Here is a 17,648-nt window from a genome sequence, read left to right as displayed (position 1 = left end):
GCCCCGGGGATCCCCGCTGCCCGGGACTCAGGATCTGACCCTCCCCCTGCGGGAGCTGCCCTTCCTCTCTCCCCCGCACTATCTACTCGCCTATTTCTCCCCTGTCCTCTGCGACCGGAATCCGAAGCCGCCTCACGCTTCTCGGCCAACCTCTCCCGGGTACCCGTCCTGTTCTACACCCAGGATCTCCCCCCTCCCCCGCGCCTTCCTCGCCAGAAAAATCTCCCGCGGTCTGGGTTTCGCCTCCTCCCCTCTGGATCCAGAGCTTTCCCACGCCATCCTAACCTCCAATGGGAGGGGGAATAACCGCCACCCCAATTCCTCTTCCTTGTAGTAAGTGAAGGTTGGAGGGTTAGCCTAGGCTATAGGCACTTTCGGGCCCTGCTCCACTTAGACCTTCAAGTTCAACTAAGCCCCATCTAAAGCTTCTCTGTAGCTCTCACCCCACCCCACCCCTCCTGGAGTTTGGGGGTCCGACTTCAGCACCCACCAACCAGTCTAGGTGGGAAAGGCCTTCTTGAACCTGGGGTGGGCTGATCCAGCTTAGGAACGCTCCTCCAGAGTCAGGGAATGGGGGGAGGGGGGGTGGCAGAGAGGGCACACCCAGAATCTTCTGATTATGGGCTTAAGGGGCTGTTGGAAGATAGTGGGTGAGGGGCTGGAACTGAGCCTCTAAAGGTGTTGGGAGAGGCGTGGGAAGGTTAGCCTTCTCTGCTCAGATGCAAAAGTCCCTCACCCTAAGGAAGTTCAGACTTTCTCCATCCTCTTCTAAGACCACCATGGAGAAGCTCATTGGGGAGTTCCAAACAGGTATGTGGGTGAATCTGAAGGCGTACATACCAACTTGCAGAGAAGAGGAGGAGGGCTTATGGTCCTTTTGATGGGTTATAAGAGAATCTAGCCTCCCCAAAATATAGATGGGGAGGAGACTGTTTTGCACTAACCTGAAGAGGGAGGGGAGCAAGTTGGAATGGTTATTGGGTTGGGGGCTTTCTCTCTACTAGACCATATTAACACTATAAACTATTCAGCCAGGGAGGGCAAGGGAAATCTTTAATAATTACGTCACCTCTATTGGGGAATTCCCCCGCTCCAAGTCCAGCAGTGCCCCTAGCTCTGCCCCTTCTTGTGCTTTCATCCTTCCCCCACTGTTCCCCACTCCAGGATGAGGGGACAGGGTGTCTGGATTTGCTTCAGACTTTGAGTCCTGTTCCATTGGCTGGGAGGTAGCTGGGGGGAGGAAAGGATGGTCAGCAGTGGTGTTGGGCTTGAATTCCAGGGATATCTGGAGGGGGAGAGAAAGAGAGGTGGGTAGAGGGATGCAAACAAATTCCCTTCTTTCTTCCTTTCTTTTTCTTCCTCCTCCCAGCCCCAGCCATCTGGCTCCAGAGTGGAGCCAGGCACTGTGGCAGCTGACCCCAGAGTCAGGGTGGTGCAGCAGGATCACAGGGAGGGTGAGAAAGGGGGAGCAGGTGCTAATTTTTCCCTTCTCATTTTCTTCATTACCCGTCCACTGGCGTGGCTTGAGAGAGGTTCAGAGTATTCCCTAGATATCCTTCTCACAGGTTGCTGAAAAGATGACCATTTGCCCCTTCCCCTTTCTAGTAGCTTCCTAAAGGGAGATGGGGTGGGTGATTGGCCACATCTGATGGGACTGAGGAATGTTTGGGGACATATGGGGTCAGTCTGCCCTCTGTTGTCTGAATGGTGGGGAGAAGCACAGCTGCTGCCTGGGGTGGCTTCTGACTAGAAGTAAATACCCAGCTGTTGGGCATATTGACACCCCACCCTCACCCTTCCTCAAAGAGTAAGGAAGATCTCTGCTTAGATGGGATGAGGAGGGGTCTCATTCAGGGAGGAAGGTAATTGAAGTCCTTCTGCACCAGATGGAAAGAGTGGATCCTGCCTCACTTTCTTTTCTAATCCCAGGTGGCCTTTCTATCCAAACACCCCTCTTTCCTACCGCTCCTGGCTGGGATAGTCCTAGGGGTTGCCCTGGAGACTAGGCCTGGGGCTCGGAAGGGGTGGGGGCAGTCAGTGGGGCACAGGAGTAACCGGCTCTTCCGGAGCATAGTGGAGCCAGCGGGTGGGTGTGTGTGGGTGTGTGGTAGTGGGGGAAGAGGCGTGGCTACACCCGTCTGACTGGAGCAGTCTCCTCCCCTGCCTCCCGACTCTGACTGGCCAGCTCTATGATTGGGGGCGGGAGGTAGGAAGATTCTCCCTCATCTGTCCTGGAAAAGGGAAGAGAAAAAGATATCTAGCTGCCCTTTAGGAAACCATTTACAAGCCCTAGCTCTCTTTTCCATCTGCCTTTATTTTTTTACTTTTTTATTTTGGGGAAGGTGGGGCATTACTTAGCAGAAGTTTGCTGGATCCCTGCTTTCTCCAGAAGGAAGGGCCTCTGTCCCCTGAGTGTGGCTCCTATTTAATTCAGATACTTAAGGTCAGCAGGCTATTGGGGTCCTTATTTTTTTCTTAACGGTGACCTATAAATCTATTATTTAGTCAGGAGAGAAGGGTTTTGATTTCTACCTGTCTGCTCCTTCCCCCTGGTAATCTGCTTTTCTCTGGAGAGGGAGAGAAACCCTTTTAACCCTCTTAAACCTCCTCACTCTGGCCCACACACTTTAAGACTCTGCTGAAGTTCGCTTTTTTATTAGCCTCTGAGCTGTTTGTAGTGCGGAGTAGTGTCTGTTCCCAAAACTGAGGAAGAGTCCACTCCTCTGTGAAGTAAGGAAATCCAATCTAGACTGATGTATTTGGCCCTGCCTTGCCCCCACCCAGTTTTCAGATTTTCTTCCTCGCAGACCCACAGAAGAAAAGGTATTTGTTGACCTCTCAAAACTGCCAGAGTTTCATTATTCACACTCCGTTCCTCTTCCAGAATATTCAGCCTGAGTTTTGCAATTGTTTGTATAACTGCATTGCATTGCACTGAATAGGAATTATCTTGAAGCCTGCAAAGTCTGTTGAGTTACAAGGAAAGGAAACCTGGTTTCTGGTCACAATTTATCCACTCTTTGACCTTGAACAAGTCAGTTAACCTCTCCAGGCCTTAATTCATCTGCCAAACAAGAGCAGATTGAGCTAGAAAATCTGTAAATTCTAACCTTATGTGACACTGTTCTCCATCCTGGGGCCCTGCATTAGACATTGTAGATGAGAACCAAACCCTAGTCCTCTATTTTTTTCTTTCCTGTTCTTGAGTTTCATACAGTCCTCTAATCCTGTCAAAAAAAAAAAAAAAAGTACTGGGATTATAGAATAGGTGGACATTTGGGGCATCTTAATTGCTGTGTCAGTTTTCCGGGTAATCCCCCTGCCCCTCTGACCAGGTTTAGGCTAGATTCAGGTCTTGGCTAGACTCAGGTCTTCCTTGTCTGGTTCCAGAGCCAATGCTTCATTTTCCTACGCACAGGCATCTTCCTGACCCCCAGCGCCCTGCAGATGTCGCTGGGAAAGTGGTGATCCAGGCAGGACCAGGCTGCCCCCACGGGACAGAGGTGAGTGGTCAGCAGATGCTGCCGGCTCTTTCCTTTCTCCACCCCTTTATCAGGACTGAACTTCCCTGACTTCAGCTTCTACACTTCGTCTTTTCCCCTACACAACCTGGGAAATAACTGCCACTGAAATGATCCCCTCCACTTCCATCCCCACCCCTGTTAAGGGACTGGATAGGCCTTGGTCCTAAAATTTTGATCTAGTCTTTTAGGTTAATCTTTGGGACCTTGGCACGCCTTTCTGTTTGCTCATTGTGAAACAGGACCACAAGGAGACTTGGTGCAGAGGGAGCTGCTCGCAGGCTAGGGAGACACCGCGGCGCTAGGACCCAGATCCAGGTCTGGGAGCTAGGATGCCCGGCGCTAGGACCCGGTGGTGGAGGCCGAGGAGGGCGGCTCTCTCCCGGCCGTAGCTTCCCCGCCCCCCTCCGGCTTCGGCTCACTCCTCCCCCGCCGGCCATGTTGGCTCCGCTTGGGCCCCGCGGTTGAGCCGCGTCCCCCTCCCCCCTCCCGGACCCCAGACCCCCTCCCCCCGCGGTCCCCTCCCCTCCTGGCGCCCGGAGCGCGGCCATGTGAACCGCCCGTACCCCGGGGAGAGACAAGCCCCGAGCCAGGCTGGACGCCGCCGCCTCAGGTCTGTTGGGCTACGTCTGGGGGCCTGAGGGGAGGGAGCCCCGCTTTTATCCTAGGCTTCCCTCAGGGAAGAGAGGCTCTAGTGCTGCCTGGAGCCTCGCCTTGGGCGAGAAGCTGACTTGAGCTTATTTCCAGTTAGGACCCAGCCCCGGGCGGGAGTCTCTCTGCCCAAGGGGCTTGGAGGAGAAGGGGGCTGCTGGGGCTGCTGAAGACCCGGGCGGGGGCGGGAGGAGCTATGGAGGCTCCCGGCGACGGCCGCGGCGACGACGAGGAGGCGGAGAAGCCGCCTGGCTGGTGGAGATGACTCCTGTGGGGGACTCGGATGGAATCCCCGGGAGGGGCTCCACCTCCTTGGGTGGGGGTGGGGACTGCACGAGTGCGAAGGGTGGGTGAGGGGGTTCCCTGGGCGGGTTAAACACTCTGTGGGGATTGGGGCGTTTTGGCAGCGGCAAGTGGAGGGTGGAAAGGGGTTCGAGTGGTCTCAGGGTGTCTCCCTCACTGAGCGGCGCAGGTTCTCTTGAGCGTGGCGAGCAGGAGAGGGCCTTGCTGGAGTGGTGCTGTGCTTGGCTTGGGGCCCTCGAGTCCCGGGAGTCTCCCCCTCCGGGGATGGGGGTTCACAGGGCTGATGCTGAGACGTCTGCATTTGAGCTCGGCTTTTAGGGGCTGAAGGGAAGAATAAAGAGGGATCCCCCTTGGAAGGGGATCCCTCACTAAGGGGATCCCCATTTCCGTGACAGAAAAGATGACCCTGTATCATCCCTTTCTTTCCTAATGTTCCCAATTTTCAGAGGAAAGGCAATGCCTATAGCAGACATCCTTTGTAGGATTTATTGGAGTGCGAGATGTGCATCCTTGGGGGGGCGGGGGGGGGGGAGATGAGGGGGGTGGCTTCCACCTCCATCTGTACACAAACAGCCCCTCCCCCAAGCCTCCCGCAGGAAGTGGCCGGGAAATGGCAGCTGTGCGTTTGCTGCTGCGTCTCGTTGTTTTGAAATGTCCATTTTAATCAGATTTGGTTTCATTTTCTGAGGCCTTCTGGGCAAGCTTGGATCCTGCCAACAATGTGGTCTTAGAGTCCTTTCGTTCGACTTTTTCTTTCTTTCTTTTTTTTTTTTTGTAAACTTAATTTGTCAACTGGAAGTGTAGTCACTGCAGTTGACTCACAGAATCCCCATCCGTACCCCCACACCCCCCTCCAGAGCATCTCTGCCTCCCTGTCTGGATTCTTTTTTTCCTTGAGCTAGAGGTCATCGAGAAGCAAACTTAGTCATCCACCAGCCCTGCTGCACTTTCAATACAAGTGATGCAAATTCTCTCAGCATGGAAAGCTGCCAGGAAGATTTGGAATCTTTTGTGGCATGAGAGTGGCTTTTTAGGGTCCTGCTTAATATATTTTTAAGTATAACTTTCTGTATTGCAGAGCACCTTGTCAAGTGAGCTTGTGAGGTGACAAAGGGTAGACTCTGAGCATGGAATTTATTATGTGTTGGGATAGGGACTGATTTGCAGAGTGCAGGTGGTGGACTTGTTTCTCACTGGTGATTCTAGCCTAAGTCCCTATGGGAAGCCTGTTAGTTGATGTAGGGTACTGGAGGGTTTACCTTTTAATAAGCAGAACCAACGAATAAGGAGAGTTAGCTGTCATATGACTTACTCTTTAGTACATAAAAGACACCTTCTGTCTTCTCACTTCTTAGAGAGTGGTAAGCTTCTCCTTTGTTCTGCACAAAATCATGTGTCCAGGTTTTCTCTTTCTCCCCCCAGATAACTGCAGAAGATTTCAACTATAGCATATAGTGATGGACTGTGTGTACTATGTCCTGAGGCACTTTGTTAGACGCTGGGTTTGGTTTGAGAGGAGTTGGTGACAGGATTTTACATTTTGAGAGGTGAGATTTTAAGATCGTTTGGAATATCCTAAAAACTGTTTAAGACTGGCATTTAAATAATTTTTTCAGGGGTGCCTGGGTGGCGTCAGTCTTCGGCCTGGGGTCATGATCTTTCTGTTCCTGAGTTCAAGCCCCACGTTGGGCTCTGTGCTCACAGCTCAGAACCTGCCTGTTTCAATTCTGTCTCCTTCTCTCTCTCTGCCCCTCCCCCACTCACATTCAGTCTCTCTCTCTCAAAAATAAATAAGCATTAAAAAAAAATTTTTTTAAAGAATCTTTTCAGTATTTTCCAGTCACAAACATCCCACCTGAACAGTTAGAGGTCCAGGATAGGAATGGATATATGGTTATGTGACAGCAGCAGCATCACTGTTAAGATAGTATCATTGCTGTGTTCAGTGGAGATTTTGGGGTTGATATTATGGAAATAATAACAAGTCCGGTGTCATTGTCCTTTTTCTTGCCCCTCTCTTTGACTCGTTGGTTCTTTTGAGTTGCTTTTGATAGGGTGGATTTGATGCTGATTTTAAGTTCCCCTTTCTTCAACCTTTTTTTTACCTAAGTTGGGACCTGACAGAATAGTAGTAAATTGATTTTCCCTGTTGGGGGTTAAAAAAGTGAAGGAAGGGAAAAGACCACCTTTTTTTCAATGGACTCTTTAAAGGAAACAGTAGATTTTAATTCATTTGATACATGATTAATCAGCTGACTGAAGCAGACCTTTCCATGTCCTTCTTAAAAAATTTTTTTTAAACATTTATTTATTTTTGATACAGAGAGAGACAGAGCATGAACAGGGGAGGGTCAGAGAGAGAGGGAGACACAGAATCTGAAACAGGCTCCAGGCTCCGAGCTGTCAGCACAGAGCCCCACACGGGGCTCGAACTCACGGACCGCGAGATCATGACCTGAGCTGAAGTCGGATGCTTAACTGACTGAGCCACCCAGGTGCCTCTCCATGTCCTTCTTGTAAAATGGATGCATTTTTCTATCAGAGCGGTGGATTTCTTAATATTGACTGCTTCTTGTCTGTATTTCCTTCCTAAAGGAAATTTGAGGAATAGAGAGAACTGTGTGCGTTGACATCAAAGCCAGTCAGAAATCTAGAATGTGTGGAAAGGCTCATCTTGCCCTCTTGGTGGTTCTGGAATCAGGTGTTGCCAAGAGAGAAGCAAAGCTTGTTACGGTTACTGTGTCTTGCTGCTGTTGACCTTTCTTATTACCTTTGAAGAGGTTTGCTATGTTATATTCTTTTTTTTTTTAAGCTTTATTTATTTAGAAAACAAGTGGGGGAGGGGTGGGGGGGAACAGAGGATCTGAAGCAGGCTCTGTGCTCACAGAAGAGAGTTCGATGGGGTGCTGGAACCCACAGACCATGAGATCATGACCTGAGCTGAAATTGGACGCTTAACAGACTAAGCCACCCAGGCACCCCTGCTATATTATAATATTCTCTCACTGTTAAAATAGCATAGGAGTTAGTCCAATAACTAGTATGATGTTTGACCTTGTATCTGATATGTACAGTAAGGCAATAATGCTTAAGTTTTTATGTCTTAGAATGAAGTATAAAACTTAGGAGGTATTTCCTGGGGCAAATAATCTTCCTAATTTGTTCTTGGGATATGGATGTCTTCATATTCCCCATAGGCCAAGATTAATACTTAATCAGCATTGTTGCACATGGGTCAGAAGGACTACTTATGTATGTATGTATTTATTTTTGAGAGCGAGAGAGAGAACGCGCATACACGAGCATGGGAGGGGGCAGAGAGAGAGGGAGACACAGAATCTGAAGCAGGCTCCAGGCCTGGGCTGTCAGCACAGAGCCCAACATGGGGCTCGAAGCCACGAATCTGGAGATCATGACCTGAGCCGAAGTCGGACACTTAACTGACTGAACCACCCAGGCGCTCAGAAGGCGCTCTTTAATCTCTGTGCTCAACATGGGGCTCAAATTCAGGACTTGGAGATCAAGAGTTGCATGCTCTACTGACTGAGCTAGCCAGGTGCCCCCAGAAGGACTTTATTTATTTTTCTTTACCAGCTTGTCAGTCTGAATAATTTTGAAATTATGAAATTCTGCAAAACAGAAAACCTGTCTTTGAAGAACTCCGCAGATGGTTCTTAGATTGGGTCCTGGCAGTAAAAGTAGCATTGTGTTACTGTGTTACTCAGTGCTTTATCCATTTCCTAGTTATCGAGAATAATTAAGACGGCATTTTATGAACTAAAAGGATAATCCAACTTTACCAAAAAATTCATCAAAAAACTAAAACATGAATGTACTTAAGAGAAAGGTGGTCTCACTACTTTTGGTCTCCTGAGATTAGATTCTTCATGACCTATCCCACTAAACAGGATCCTTAACCTGCCTGCTCAGCTCAGGTTTTTTTGGGAAGGGGATGTCTTCTTGAAGGAAAAGGCCAAGTCCTTAACTGTTAGAGCTGAAATTCTGAGAAACGCTTAGGGCTGAAAGAGGGAAATAACCTTGTTACAACCTCTGGAATGTGACTTTTACTGTCCTGCAATTTCAGACACACTTCCATTCCTCTGACAGTGAAGTGACCAGAGAGAACTGTGGCAGAAAACCTATCCAGATCATTATATTGTTCCTTTATTCAGTCAACAAATATTTTAATGTTTATTTATTTTTGAGAGAGAATGTGAGCAGGGGAGGGGCAGAGAGAGGGAGACACAGAATATGAAGCAGGCTCAAGGCTCTGTGCCGTTAGCACAGAGCCCAACACGGGGCTCGAACCCATGAACCATGAGATCATGACCTGAGCCAAAGTCGGACACTTAACTGACTGAGCCACCCAGGTGTCCTGAGTCAACAAATATTTTAAAACCTACTATGTAACTTGAGTGTTCAGTTAAATCAAGCAAAACATTTTACTAATTTAGAGCTCAAATTTATTGCCTCTGTACATTCTCAATACTTTCCTGTTTCCAGGCCTTATTTTCTGTAGGGGATAGCTGTGTAAAATATGTCAAAGTATGGGACCTCTCTTCTAGAAATTGTTACCTCTGTGAAGAATTAATTTTTGGGTTCTCTGAACAAAAACTACAGCCTTTATTAGATGAGTAAGCTGGCAGTGGCAGAAAAGATAGATTTATTCATTCATTTGTGTAATCTGTGCATTCAAATATTTCTTTTGGTTCTTTTATGTACTTAGCTCTAAATTAGGTGCTGGACATACAACGGTAAAACATAATATCCGATTGATGCCGTAAAACCTACATAGTTTGGAAGAAATAAGGACAGAGAACAGTCATCTTTGTGTCCTCCTGAGCAGCCTAGACATGGCAATTGTCTTTGAGTAGCCCCCCTTAGTATATATAGTCTTCTTTCATCATTCTCCTGCCTCACTGCCCTGACTATGAAAGGGGTTAAAGAAACCACATTTTGAGAGAATGAGCCTCAGTCTGTACATGCTGTAGTCTGAGTCAGAGTTCCAAGGGAAGATTGTTACCAGGGCTGTCAGAATGGGCTGTCCTTTACTAGAGAAGAAGGCATGGGTTGGCACTTTGCACTCTGAATTAGTGGAGGAAAACAATTTAGCCAGGGAAGGGATTTTTAGATATAAAAGTAATCCCTCAGGGTGTGGGACAGGAATTGGGGAATGGGGCAGTTTTTGTATTAGAGCAAGATTTTTCACCCTTGGCACAAATTATCTCTTGAACCAGAAGATTCTTTGTTGTGTGGTGGGCTGTCTTGTGTATTGCAGGATCATTAGAAACATCTCTAGCTTCTGCTTACTAGATGCCAGTAGTATATACTTTTCAACAACAATTCTAAATGTCTCCAGAGGCAAAATCACCCCTGGTTAGGAACCACTTATTAGGGTATGGTAGGTGAATCCAGAGATGAGTAGAGTTGACAAATATCCTTTGTAACATTCACAATTATGGAGCCAAAAGATAATGGTATGATTTATTTACTATACAGTAAAATTTGCATTTCCTGTTTAATAAAAAAAAAACATCTGAAATCTCTTCCTACCTCTTCCCTCCTACCTCCCTACTCCCCTGACTGTTCCCCCCCCCCCCCCCAATTTAGGAACCTCTCTGTGGAACTTTGGTATACTATATAGGAAGAATGAACCAAAAAGCTTCAGCTACTGCCAAAGTGTCAGGCTGGATGCTTAATGTGTGTTGTCTTTCTGGGGGTAGCCTCAGAAGTCTGGGTGTTAGAATTGGTCAGGGCACCTGCAACAGTGTTGATTGAAATCTATAATCTGTATTTCAACACTTTGTGCATTGTCAGCCTTTTTGTGTTAAAATCATGTCACAGATCCACAGGGTAAGTAGCTTTTCAATTGGGACTGAGGAAAACAGTTGAAAAGGAGCCTTATTTGGCCGTGTGGCAAGGGCTTTACTGCTTCAAGCATAAGGAGCAATGTCCCTTAATTCTTAAAAATGAAGCATAGAGTCTCTTAAGAGATCCATTTACATACTCCTGGGACTGGGCTGGGTGCTGGCCTGATTGTACTTCCTGGTCATGAGAGCTGTCTGCTATTCTGGGGGTTGGGTGCTGATTTCTTTTTTCATTTGGCCAAAATCCTATTAGTTCAAAGGGAGACACTCTCCTTTGCTTTACCTGTTCTCCTTAGTAGGAGGGAGAGTATAGATGGGAGGGCATAATTTACCTTCAGGCATTATTGTGAAAAGCATCTTGGGTAGGAAGGTTGAAATGAAATAACCCTGGCTTTATTGCTGTCCACATTTTTGCATTCCCATAGTATGATCCCATAGGTAAGTGACATCTGAAATCAAGAGTCAAGGGTAAAGAAGTCTGACTGGAAGGATTACCCCTAGTTTTATAGTACTGGTAATGGTTTCAAATTATATTTATATTTTGATCTTTGGGGCTGGTTATCTTTTTATCCTCACAAGCCATGGAGGTGAGTACTAAAATTTTTAGTAATCCTGAAACTAAGGCTCAGCAACATTAAGTAACTTGCCCAGGGTCACACAGCTAATAGTAGTAGAGTTGGGATTTGAATGTAGAGCCCACTATGTTGTGCTATTTTCACTGCACAGCACAAAGAGTATTTTATATTTCTAGGAATCTTCCTGTAAATGAAGCGATTGTGGTCCTGATGACCCTTCAGTGGAGGCTAGTGGGGAAACAGACCTCAGGCACTAGATAACTTCCCATTCCTTTTACTTATCTGATTTCTGTGAGCCATCCATTTATTCTTATTAGTATGTAATTTATGAGACCGGAAATGCTGTGCTCTCCCAGAGTAGCCGAGAGGAGAAGGTCACTAGTTTCCTCACAGATTCAAATAGAAATTGGAAAAATGAACTGTGGCCCATCATTGAGTGGAAGGATATCCTTTGGTGCACATAGGAGAGAAGGTGTGTATATGTCACACACACATCATGGGGGGTGGGGCTATGCATAAAACTGGGGGAGGAAAGAAGTGGGGATCCAATGAGATTGGCTCTCCAGGAATAGCATTTCTAGGACTTCCGAAATGAATTACTGCATGTCCTCTTTGCTCTGGATGTAAGCTTTGGAAGGAACCTAACCTAACCTAGAAGATTAGGGAATGAACTTTCCTCCTTTCATTTCAGAAGGATCACTAATCTCATGATGCTTATTTTTCAGATCCCTTATTACTGAGGAGTGGCCCTTTTTAAATGTAGGGAAATCCTGGAGGATCCTGAGGTCTTTTCTCTGTAAGACCGGTTTCTTTGACGCACAGCAGGTTTAGGTCTGCTGCTTATTTTAGAGTGAAGATGGGAAGCAGATCAATCCTAAAAACTTTTTCCTCTTATATCAACAAAATACAGATTGCTTTTATTTTATTTTTTTTTTTAATTTCAGTTAAAATTGATAAAGGTAGGGACAATTAGGGTATTTAGCCCGGAAAATCTTCTAGCTATCATGTCATAAATACAGTTCATGCTTAGAACACCTAATGGTGTCTAATTTGCGTTATCTAGCGTATTTAAAAACATGACTTTTCCAAACCTTGGGCAGTGGTCATATGGTCATATATGTTTTTAATTCTTTAAAAAGTTTTACTTCTGATTCTTTTTAAAAAGAGGTTATTTAAAATGTCATCTAGATTTGCTTATTGCCTCATCTCGGGAGCTTGATAAAGAAATCTTTCTACCTTGCACCTGGTGGTTCAGTGGGTTAAGTGTCCCACTCTTACTTTTGGCTCTGGTCATGATCTTGGTGGTTCATGGGTTCCAGCTCGGAGCCTGCTTGGGATTCTCTGTCTCCCTCTCTCTCTGCCCCTTCCCCATTCACGTGTGCGCCTGTGTTCTCTCTCCCTCTGGAAATAAATAAACTTTAAAAAACATTATTACAAATATAAATAAATAAATAGATTTTTCTGCCTGAATTCTTCTGCCCTTTTTAAAAACATAGTAACCCAAGGAGTTGCTTTTTCTGTATTAAGACAGATCATGTTTCTTTTTTTTCTTTTTATTTTTTATTATTATTATTTTTAACGTTTATTTATTTTTGAGACAGAGAGAGACAGAGCATGAACGGTGGAGGGTCAGAGAGAGAGAGGGAGACACAGAATCTGAAACAGGCTCCAGGTTCTGAGCTGTCAGCACAGAGCCCGACGCGGGGCTTGAACTCACGAACCGTGAGATCATGACCTGAGCTGAAGTCGGACGCTTAACCGACTGAGCCACCCAGGTGCCCCGATCATGTTTCTTACATATCAAATTAATATGCACTACTACATCATAGGTATCTGATTGATGTATCAGACTTTTACAATAATTCTGGCTTCTGCATCTTTTCTTTCCTCTTATCTTTGCTCTGTCAAAGTTAAATATATTCTGACCAAGGGCTTTACTTCTTCTTATTCCTAGTAGTATATCACCTCATATTCAGGACAAGGTGAAGAGCTTTTTAACCATACTGCCCCCCAAATGAGCCACCACCCTTTATAAATGTAAGATGTCCAGCTATTCTCTCTGTGACCCTTTACATTTAAGCCACAAAACTAAAACATTAGGAAGTAACCATATAGGTATAACAGACCAATATTCCTTTGGACACCCTCTTTAATCAGTTTTCCACCTCTGACATTTTTCTGAGCTATGTTCTTAGAAAACCATGAAAAAGGAGTAGAAGTGTTGCTGGATGATTTGAGTTTTGCTATTATGGTCCCCTTTCCTAAAATATATTATTTCCATATTCCTTTGCTAAGGTACTGTACTATCTTCTTCAGATGTCTAGGGCTGTGGATAGGGTTACATGGAAATTATTTAACTCAAGTATAATAATAAAGCAGCAAATGTATCAAATGCTTTTTCTGCCAACAACCCCCATCTCCATGGCTTCCTATCAAAAAGATGGCTTTGAGAACCTTCTGTGGTCCCTGGGAATGGGACTCTGGCCTTACCTTAAGGGGAAAAGAAAAAAAAAAAAAGGATGGAGAAGGTTAAAATGTTATAATAGAGAGTTAATATCTAACATAGAGGGATAACCTAAACTGGAAGTTTAAGAAGTATGATTCACACAAGGGGAAGATTCCTTCAGGCTTATAGCTTGGTTTTTCTCACTAACTCTGTATCTCTATGAGTCTGACTTTAAAAGACTATTTCTGTATGGTCATTGTCCAGTTAGGGGTATATTTCCTCCACCTCATCTTTCAACCTGTACCCTTACACACTCCCCAGTACTTAGGTAGGAGAAGGGTAAGTAGATGGAGGGGAGGGGGCATTCCCTCTAGAAGATTCCAGGTGACATAACCTTGTTTAACCGCCAGTATTTTTTTTCCCCTCTCTCTCCCCTCCTACAGAAATGGAGGCAAACGACCATTTTAACTTTACTGGCCTTCCCCCTGCACCTGCTGCCTCAGGACTGAAACCCTCTCCCTCCTCAGGGGAGGGCCTCTACACTAACGGGTCTCCCATGAACTTCCCCCAGCAAGGGAAAAGTGAGTGTGAGGGCCACATGGCCTGGGGAGGGAGTGGGCATCATTCCTTTAGAGCAGGTTGATGGGATAAGATTTGGCTCCCCTACCTCACAACAGCTCTTTTTCTTGCCAGGTGGGGAGGGAGGAAGTAAATCTTCAGAACTTCAGCTGCTGGAGAGAAAGCAAGTTTCTAAGAACAAGTTCTAGGGGTTTATGGAAGTGATACTCTTAGTCTTGACTTAAGGTTGGAAGGGGTTAGAAAAACATCCTGGCTTTTTCATCTTAGCCTGCTCTTCTGTCAGCCCTGTTCCCTGGCTACTGCCAGAATGGTGAGGTGGCTACTGCTTCTGATAACTACTTGTGGACCCATGAGAGAGATAAAGGTCCAGCCCTCTGAGAAGCTGTTTTTAAAGCTTGGAGAAGCCAGCCCTAGGATTGGGGGTGGAGGGATTGGGTAAAGATTGGGATGTATTTGCCTTTCAGTTTGTGTAGCAAAGAAGAGGGCAGATGCTTGAAGTGTGCGTGCCACCCCTGTCCTTGAGAGTTGAAGATAGGGACAGGGAAGTTTTAAATGCTTACCTAGTTCCCTAGAGAGAATCGTCTATAATTCCAGACAGAAGTGTTGCTGCCAGGATCAGGTCTTTTCCTGGATTTGGCTTATCAATTGTTCTGTACCATAGCTGTGCCAAGTGTTTCTCTAATCTTGCCTGGGTCTCAGGTACTTTATGCTTGGAAGCAGAGAGAAGCCCAAATGGTTTCCTCCTTCCTTGCAGCAGAAAAATACTGCTGTAGGCTTATACTTAACCACCTCTCCCTTCTGTTCTCCACAAGGGGGTTGCAGATAGAAGCTCCTTTATTACACTGAGGACCCTCCTCCCCCTCAGCTTCTTTAGTATCTGGTTCCTTTTATTTGAATTGTCCTCCAGTCTAGAGGTGGCCATTGGTGTTGAGAACTGAAGTCTGTAGTACTAGTCACGCAGTGATTTTTTTTTCCCCCTGCAATATTATCCTCCAGTTCCAATGGGGAGGGACCGAGCCCAGCCTTCTGAGTTGGGATCTTGCCGCTGTGGTGACTGCAGATTCTATTCTTAGCCCGGCACAAAGTGCTGGATCTGCATGTGCCAGTGAGGTGGAGGCCGTCCCTTCTGGTGCCACTGTGGGGCCAAACAGGCTCTGGGGTAAGGGGGGGGCCTGGAGAATTCAGTCATGCTACTTCCAAGGGAAGAATTCCTCTAGGGAATGAGGGTGGAGAAGAATGCAAGTCACTGTAGGGAGTCTGCAGGCAGCTTCATATAAAAAACCCTGAGCAGCAGCAGCAGCCAGCTCTCTGCTGGTCGCTCCTGTGGTAGGCCAGGAGAGCTCCCCAGCCCCCTACTCAGCAGCCTCAGAAGCAGTTGCTAAGCTTACATCCAGGAGCATCTGGGTTTGGTGTTCCCTGGAGACTGAAAAGCTATAAATATAGTGGAGGGGGAATCCCCCTCCCCTTCACCTTCCCTTTTTCTAGTCAGTGCTGTTCTTTTGGTAGAGGTGGTAGAGTTACTTGCATACATATCTGTAACTGACCCTTTTTCCTCTTTCTCTGCCAGGTTTGAATGGGGATGTGAATGTTAATGGCTTATCTACTGTATCTCACACTACTACTTCAGGGATTTTGAACTCTGCTCCCCACTCCTCCAGCACCTCACACCTCCATCACCCCAGCGTGGCCTACGACTGTCTCTGGAACTACTCACAGTACCCATCTGCCAATCCTGGCAGCAACCTCAAGGACCCACCCCTTCTCTCCCAGTTCTCGGGGGGACAATACCCACTCAACGGCATCCTTGGGGGCAGCCGGCAACCTTCATCCCCAAGTCACAACACTAACCTTCGGGCTGGGAGCCAAGAGTTCTGGGCCAACGGTACCCAGAGTCCCATGGGGCTTAACTTCGACTCACAGGAACTGTATGATTCCTTTCCTGACCAGAATTTTGAGGTGATGCCCAATGGACCCCCTAGTTTTTTCACCTCCCCACAGACTTCTCCTATGTTGGGATCCAGCATCCAGACCTTTGCACCCTCCCAGGAGGTAGGCAGTGGTATCCATCCCAATGAGGCGGCAGAAAAGGAGCTGACTTCAGTTGTGGCAGAGAATGGCACTGGCTTGGTAGGCAGCCTGGAGCTGGAAGAAGAGCAGCCAGGTATAACTATGGCTCTGTGAGTTGGGTTGGGAGAGGAAAAAGGGGTCTATGGGGGGCAGTGGCTTTTTGAGGTGAGGAAAACTTGTCTTTCCAGCTCTCTGCAGTGGAGGCTGATTTGCATGTTGGTGATTAGCAGAGCCAAGTGGCTGGTGTTTTTGTGGCAGCAGCACCAGCTCGAGAGTGGGAGTGCAAATTATTTCAAGCTCATGCAGAGCTGCTGGCCTGGAGAGGGCAGGTGGGCGAGCCTGAAACAGCCCCAACAGACACCCTGCATCAAGAAGGGCTTCTTCCAAAATATAGGAAGGGGTTGGGGCTTTAGCAGGGGGGCATTGAGGCCAATTTTGACTTGGCTGTGGCAAGGCCAGACTGGGCTGCTAAAGTGGGCTGAGCCCTAGTAGTGATTGACACCTGAAGGAGGGAAGAAACAGGCAGAGCATATCATTGCTTGTTTACTCAGTTTCCTGTTGCTTGTTGTTGTTGTTAGCACTGGTACATGTGACAATCCCTCTTATTTTTGTCCTCAAAATAGATAAATGCTTAGTTTGCTATTGATTCCACATATAAGGGTGACCACCCTGTAAAATCACAGGGTATTTTCTCTGTTTACCACCTGTTCCCACTAGATGGGGGAAATAGCTGAGAACATGACAGGGTTCTTGTCTCAGACCCCACTCTCTTCTCCCTTCTCTTTACCTGCAATAGGATTTTACTAGCACTGCTCACTAGAGTATCTTGGTATGATTGGAATCCAACATAAAACTGGTACCCCTAATTACTGAAAGAATGAACATCCCTCTAGCAAAGACTGGCTGTCTACTGTAGCTGAATGAACCAGTTTAAGGCCCTGATTTTGACTTTTGCCCTCTTCTGGGATTTCCTAGAACTGAAGATGTGTGGCTACAATGGCTCTGTCCCTTCTGTGGAATCATTACACCAAGAGGTCTCAGTCTTGGTCCCTGACCCCACAGTGAGCTGCTTAGATGATCCTTCACATCTTCCTGATCAACTGGAAGACACTCCAATCCTCAGTGAAGTCTCTCTGGAGCCCTTCAACCCTCTGGCACCGGGTAGGCTTGGAGGCTGGCTCCATTCAATATGTCCATGTAGAAGGTAGCCAGCTCTGTCACCTAGAAGAGATAGTAAACCAGGGAAAGTATTTAGGAATTTGGGGCATTGGGGCCTCCAGATAATCCTGTGGCCAACCACAGGTTCATGCCACTGTATGACTGGGCCAACTGCACTCTGAGCTGAATTGGTTCATTTCCCAGGTTCTCTCCTAGTGTTCCTTTTGGCCAAGAGCCCTGAGCTGTAATAATTCACTGGATAAGGACTTATTACCACACAGTTGGGCTATTTGAGTTCTCAGTAACTAGAAAGGAAACTGTTGCCAGTGAACAATTACCTTTTACCCCACTAAAATATAAGAAAGGCCTATTTTGTGATGGATGCTAGAATTTTCCGTTGGTCTGTGGGTTAATACAGAGTCAGTGCTTTTCCCTTCATTTCTATTTCAAGCTTTTACAATCCCTAAAGTCTGGTGACTAC

General features: G+C 46.7%; 1 protein-coding gene across 3 annotated transcripts in view; it reads left to right on the top strand.

The window, feature by feature from the left end:
• Positions 1–17,648, top strand: part of BAZ2A (bromodomain adjacent to zinc finger domain 2A) — a 34,763-nt gene that overhangs the window by 1,554 nt on the left and 15,561 nt on the right. For 2 of the 3 annotated variants that reach the window (XM_047067032.1, XM_047067030.1), the window contains exons 2-5: positions 3,419–3,503; positions 13,807–13,944; positions 15,510–16,103; positions 16,985–17,170. In XM_047067032.1, coding sequence (XP_046922988.1) covers positions 13,809–13,944; positions 15,510–16,103; positions 16,985–17,170 — 916 coding nt within the window. In that variant the 5' untranslated portion in view covers positions 3,419–3,503; positions 13,807–13,808. Of the gene's footprint in view, positions 1–3,418; positions 3,504–3,944; positions 4,135–13,806; positions 13,945–15,509; positions 16,104–16,984; positions 17,171–17,648 lie in introns of those variants that run through there. The other variant, XM_047067031.1, reaches the window with a different exon arrangement.

The sequence above is a fragment of the Lynx rufus genome, unplaced genomic scaffold (assembly GCF_022079265.1).
Source record: "Lynx rufus isolate CCGP_SWC_20201006 ecotype Redwood Valley unplaced genomic scaffold, mLynRuf1.p SCAF_7, whole genome shotgun sequence".
NCBI classification, from domain to species: domain Eukaryota; kingdom Metazoa; phylum Chordata; class Mammalia; order Carnivora; family Felidae; genus Lynx; species Lynx rufus.
Note: the sequence above shows the minus strand (reverse complement) of the source record. Positions and strands in the feature narration are given on the sequence as shown.